At 48.2% G+C, this 6,000-nt stretch overlaps 1 protein-coding gene across 2 annotated transcripts in view; it reads right to left on the bottom strand.

Annotated features, from left to right (window-relative positions):
* c5 (complement component 5) overlaps positions 1 to 6,000 on the bottom strand; it is a 40,670-nt gene that overhangs the window by 22,842 nt on the left and 11,828 nt on the right. For both annotated transcript variants that reach the window (XR_013973095.1, XM_080894283.1), the window contains 6 exons: positions 3,400 to 3,588; positions 2,826 to 3,029; positions 2,537 to 2,749; positions 1,333 to 1,482; positions 1,041 to 1,167; positions 890 to 955 (listed from right to left, as the gene is read on the bottom strand). Coding sequence is in view for 1 of the 2 variants with exons in the window: in XM_080894283.1 (XP_080750409.1) it covers positions 890 to 955; positions 1,041 to 1,167; positions 1,333 to 1,482; positions 2,537 to 2,749; positions 2,826 to 3,029; positions 3,400 to 3,588 (949 nt within the window). In the remaining variant the exon portion in view is untranslated. The remainder of the gene's footprint in view (positions 1 to 889; positions 956 to 1,040; positions 1,168 to 1,332; positions 1,483 to 2,536; positions 2,750 to 2,825; positions 3,030 to 3,399; positions 3,589 to 6,000) is intronic.

Here is a 6,000-nt window from a genome sequence, read left to right on the forward strand (position 1 = left end):
ATTATGGAGTTCCACAGGGTTCAGTGCTAGGACCAATTCTGTTTACATTATACATGCTTCCCTTAGGCAGCATCATTAGAAGACATAGCATACATTTACACTGCTATGCAGATGACACCCAGCTCTATCTGTCCATGAAGCCAGATAACACACACCAATGAGTTAAACTGCAGGAATGTCTTAAAGACATAAAGACCTGGATGGCTGCTAACTTTCTGCTTCTTAATTCAGATCAAACTGAGGTTATTGTACTCGGCCCTGAAAATCTTAGACTCTTAAATTCAATTCAGCTAAATTACATACTTATATATAAATGGTGGTCACTGGGTGCTGGACAGTGGCTTTGTCTACTGATCAGGATAAGATGGGTTAAATGGCAGTGACTGAAAGAACGAGATCATGGCCTCTCCCTTAGAGACAGGGTGAGAAGTTCAGCCATCCGGGAGTGACTCAAACTAGAGCCAGCTGAGGTGGTTCGGGCATCTGACAAGGATGCCTCCTGGGTGAGGCCCCGGGGCAGACCCCGGACACGCTGGAGTCAGTAGGGAGAGGGAGGTCTGGGCTTCTCTGCTTGGGCTGCTGCCCCTGCGACCCTGGTCGCTGGTCACTTGTTGGATGTGAAGAAGTGAAATGTCAGAGATTTCTGCTTATCCTTGTCAGTGGGTGGAGCCTATTACAGCTACCGTACTGTGAGAGACGGGGTCCACCCTGGACAGGTCGCCAGGCTGATGCAGGGCAGTCAAACTTTAATCAGACACAATTTTTGCCATGTATTCTCTGCGGAGTGTGATTATGCTGTGTTTGAGTCACACCAACCAACGTGATGCTCAAATGAGCAGATTGACGGGACAACATGGAACAGAAAGGAAACATGCTGCTGCAGTCTCACCTTTTGCCTTTTTCTCCGGTTCGGTCAGAGCTCGCTTTGCACGCACGACAGCTGTGCACGCCTCATCTGAAACACCATAACCAAAGCACGAGTGAGCCATGCAGCACTTTAACCGCAGCGTCTCCCTTCACTCATTTACTGACTGACGTACTGCTGGTCGAGGGGGCCGTGTTGGCGTTGGTGATGAAGGTGAGGCCGGCCAGACGGAAAACATCTGCGCTGTCTTTACCGCCGCCTCCACCGCAGCCCAGGTCGCTCTGCTCGATGTGACGAAGAACCTGCGGGTCAAAGTTCATTCTGTCAGTTGTCAACACGTGGAAATTGAAATATCGTCCCTTAAAGTCAGAGTCGACATAAAGGGCCATCAGTTTGTTGTTGTGTCTGTTTTTAATGACAAACCGAAGCAAACTGCCTCGGATAAAACGGTATGATTTTGGTGTTACCATGGAAACAGGGTCTCGGTAGTTGGGCCGTAGGGTAAAGATGGCGGCGTCGACAGCAGACAGCGCCACCAGGCCATCCTGATTGGCCCTCACATCCAGCTGGAGTTGTTCCTTGGGCTTGTAGTACTGCTCACCCAGAGACATGTCAGTCTACCACACACACACACACACACACACACACACACACAAAGGATCAGCGATGTTCAATGTGCTGACCAGAAGCTTGCAGGAAGTGCACAAACATACGCGACAACACTGACACAGAACCTTTTCTGGTTTTTATGAAGTCCTAACTATCCATCAGGTTTCTCCCGCTTATCCAAAGACAGCCATGGTGACTTTGGATAAGCGGGTACTCCAGGCATCCTCCGCTCTACAGACACTTTCCAGCTTCTCCTCTGGGATCACGATGTGCTCCAAGGCCAGATAAGATATACAAATAACCTCTCCAGAGGGATCTGGGCCTGTGCAGAGGCATCAGAGCCCAGAACACCTCCTTCCTGACCAGTGAGGTCACAGTCCACATCCCAGAAACCACATCTGTAATGTTGAGGGTCAACACATCTTCCACCCAGCCTGTCCCTGTGGGTGGCGACTCCACAGAGACGGGATCATGGCAGGTATTCAGCCCTCTGAATTCAGCCCTGCCCACCAACCTCTACTCTGGGGTCCAGATTCAGGAGGGGGCCCTGGTTTTTCACTTCCAGTGAGGTTATCCAGCACAGAGATTTCTGTTTCTCTCTGGTATTTTGAAGCGTTAACTGCTCTAGTGCTGAGAGGCTGTTCTGTCCTGGGCTCAGACACACAGAAGTTGAAGGTGCAGGCAGGGTTTGAGCCACCAGGCATCAACCATCAGCTAACAGCTAACACCACACTGATGCCCATGCTGTGCGGTCTCACAGCAAGCAAACTGGTCTCAGGATTGCACTCAGGATTAGGCTTGCACTGGTCTATTAGCTTTAAGTCATCCCGAGGTTCGACTCTTGGATTACAGGTCCGGAGCTTCAGGTTTTCTTGGGTTTTTGGTTCCTGTTGGATATGAAGAAGCATGACCCCCATTTCACACCTGCAGCACCTCCCTGCCCCCCTGAAACCTCGTGTCAGTCTTATTCCAGGCGTGTTTACCTTCCTTGACGTCCGTTTGAACACATCATTACACCAGACTCTGGAGCGACAAACCACAGGCTGTTGTGTGATGTTGTACCTGGAGCCCGCTGATGCATCTGTCTTCGACGGCCAGCCACACGGAGTCGGCCACCAGCTCGGATGTCCCCTCTCCAAACAGGATGTAGTAGACCAGCACCCTGATGGACGGCACCATGGCGGGCGTCACTTGAAAGCTCAGGCTATGTTTGTTGTCAGCGTTGGAGAGAACCTTCTGGCTGCCGAAATCCACCACCTTCCCTTTAGAGATCACCTGAGGGAGCGCGGCACAATGTTGTGAGAAATAATACAAACAGGAACAGCAGCATCGTGTGGCAGCTTCTCCTCACCAGGTAGCTGATGGTTGTGATGGGAATGTAGGAGGGCGTGGCCGAGTACACGCTGAGACGCGGTGGTCGTCCCACCTGGAGGCCGGGACCCATCAGCGGGGCGTCGATGTAGAGATAACGTTGGTTTGGCGAGTAATAAGCGACCGCCGTCAGAGTCAGACTGCTCTGACTGGCTGCTGGGAGGGTGGAGTCATCCGTCTGAAACTGTCAACAACAGCAAGGGGAGATGTTAGCAACAAGTACACAACTAAACAATAAGTCCACACCATCATGACATGAAGTTAAAATTTAAAAGACAAATAAACAACAACGAGTGAAGAAGCAGACAAGACGGGAAAAAGTAAACAACGAAATACAAACAAAATAAATAAACAGTAAATAAAATAAGAAAACAAGGAAACAACACGTAAAAAACAAACTAAAGAAGCACACAGGAAACAGATCTGAGCAACACTTCCTGTCTTCTTTCTTTGGTCATTGTCACACAGTCACATGATCACGTGCTCACAAATCCAGCACGGCTAATTTTACCTGTCCCTGAGACACACACATCTAAAGCACCTGCAACGCCCACCTTGAGAACAGCCCTGACTCCATCACCAGGTGTGTTGCAGATGAAGAAAGTGAGGCCGTTTGATTCGCTGGTGGAGCTGTCGGTGCAGGACATGGCCTCGAGGTCCCTCCCCTGTCTGAACAGCTCATTCTCCACCAGACTGACCTGAACACCTCTCACTGGCTTGTCCATGTGATCCTTCACCTGCACCTGTAGAGACACGGTGAAACAGCAACAATGGACAAACTGCTTTAAACTCGAGGAGTGTTACAGAGATGTACAGGGAGTGCAGAATTATTAGGCAAATGAGTATTTTGTCCACATCATCCTCTTCATGCATGTTGTCTTACTCCAAGCTGTATAGGCTCGAAAGCCTACTACCAATTAAGCATATTAAGTGATGTGCATCTCTGTAATGAGAAGGGGTGTGGTCTAATGACATCAACACCCTATATCAGGTGTGCATAATTATTAGGCAACGTCCTTTCCTTTGGCAAAATGGGTCAAAAGAAGGACTTGACAGGCTCAGGAAAGTCAAAAATAGTGAGATATCTTGCAGAGGGATGCAGCAGTCTCAAAATTGCAAAGCTTCTGAAGCGTGATCATCGAACAATCAAGCGTTTCATTCAAAATAGTCAACAGGGTCGCAAGAAGCGTGTGGAAAAACCAAGGCGCAAAATAACTGCCCATGAACTGAGAAAAGTCAAGCGTGCAGCTGCCAAGATGCCACTTGCCACCAGTTTGGCCATATTTCAGAGCTGCAACATCACTGGAGTGCCCAAAAGCACAAGGTGTGCAATACTCAGAGACATGGCCAAGGTAAGAAAGGCTGAAAGACGACCACCACTGAACAAGACACACAAGCTGAAACGTCAAGACTGGGCCAAGAAATATCTCAAGACTGGTTTTTCTAAGGTTTTATGGACTGATGAAATGAGAGTGAGTCTTGATGGGCCAGATGGATGGGCCCGTGGCTGGATTGGTAAAGGGCAGAGAGCTCCAGTCCCACTCAGACGCCAGCAAGGGGGAGGTGGAGTACTGGTTTGGGCTGGTATCATCAAAGATGAGCTTGTGGGGCCTTTTCGGGTTGAGGATGGAGTCAAGCTCAACTCCCAGTCCTACTGCCAGTTTCTGGAAGACACCTTCTTCAAGCAGTGGTACAGGAAGAAGTCTGCATCCTTCAAGAAAAACATGATTTCCATGCAGGACAATGCTCCATCACACGCGTCCAAGTACTCCACAGCGTGGCTGCAAGAAAGGGTATAAAAGAAGAAAAACTAATGACATGGCCTCCTTGTTCACCTGATCTGAACCCCATTGAGAACCTGTGGTCCATCATCAAATGTGAGATTTACAAGGAGGGAAAACAGTACACCTCTCTGAACAGTGTCTGGGAGGCTGTGGTTGCTGCTGCACGCAATGTTGATGGTGAACAGATCAAAACACTGACAGAATCCATGGATGGCAGGCTTTTGAGTGTCCTTGCAAAGAAAGGTGGCTATATTGGTCGCTGATTTGTTTTTGTTTTGTTTTTGAATGTCAGAAATGTATATTTGTGAATGTGGAGATGTTATATTGGTTTCACTGGTAAAAATAAATCATTGAAATGGGTATATATTTGTTTTTTGTTAAGTTGCCTAATAATTCTGCACAGTAATAGTCACCTGCACACACAGATATCCCCCTAAAATAGCTCAAACTAAAAACAAACTAAAAACTACTTCCACAAACATTCAGCTTTGATATTAATGAGTTTTTTGGGTTCATTGAGAACATGGTTGTTGTTCAATAATAAAATTATTCCTCAAAAATACAACTTGCCTAATAATTCTGCACTCCCTGTATTTGTGTTAGTTGCAGCTGTCTCAGAGAAGATTAATGGATGTAGGACATGTGCAGAGGAGGATGCTGTGATGGGAGGAGATGGATGATCCTCTGTGGCCACTCCTAAAAGAAGAAGAAGCTGCAGCAACGTCTCTTCTCGAGTGCTAGTTATTCGAGTATGTAGACATTTCTGTTGCTGGGATCTTCAACATAATGAAAGATGTCAGATGATCCTTCTGTGAAGTAGGTGCCATCACAGCAATGTGTCTTTGTAATCATCTGTTTGTTAAATCTGATATAATTCATCATCTCCAGGTCAATATGTTTCCCAAAGACAACCAAACGCAAAAGGTTAAAAATGTAATGTCCAGCAGAATCCAGGGGAAAAGGGGACTGGAATTACAGGTTAGGACCAAAGTTCCCAATGAAAGATGTGTTTGAAACTCATGCAAGGCTCATGTCTCGTGACAGAAAGAACGAGATCGCGGATACAAGCGGCGGAAATGAGCTTCCTCAGAGGGGTGGCTGGCCTCTCCCTTAGGGATAGGTTGAGGAGTTCAGCCATCTGGGAGGGGCTCAGAGTAGAGCCGCTGCTCCTCCACATCGAAAGGAGCCAGCTGAGGTGGTTTGGGCATCTGACAAGGATGCCTCCTGGGTGAGGCCCCGGGGCAGATCCAGGACACGCTGGAGAGATTATTACTCTTGGCTGGCCTGGGAACGCCTTGGTGTTCCCCCGGACAACCTGGAGGAGGTGGCCGGGGAGAGGGAGGTCTGGGCTTCTCTGCTTAGGCTGCTGCC

Source organism: Rhamphochromis sp. 'chilingali' (genome assembly GCF_963969265.1).
Source record: "Rhamphochromis sp. 'chilingali' genome assembly, chromosome: 10".
NCBI lineage: Eukaryota > Metazoa > Chordata > Actinopteri > Cichliformes > Cichlidae > Rhamphochromis > Rhamphochromis sp. 'chilingali'.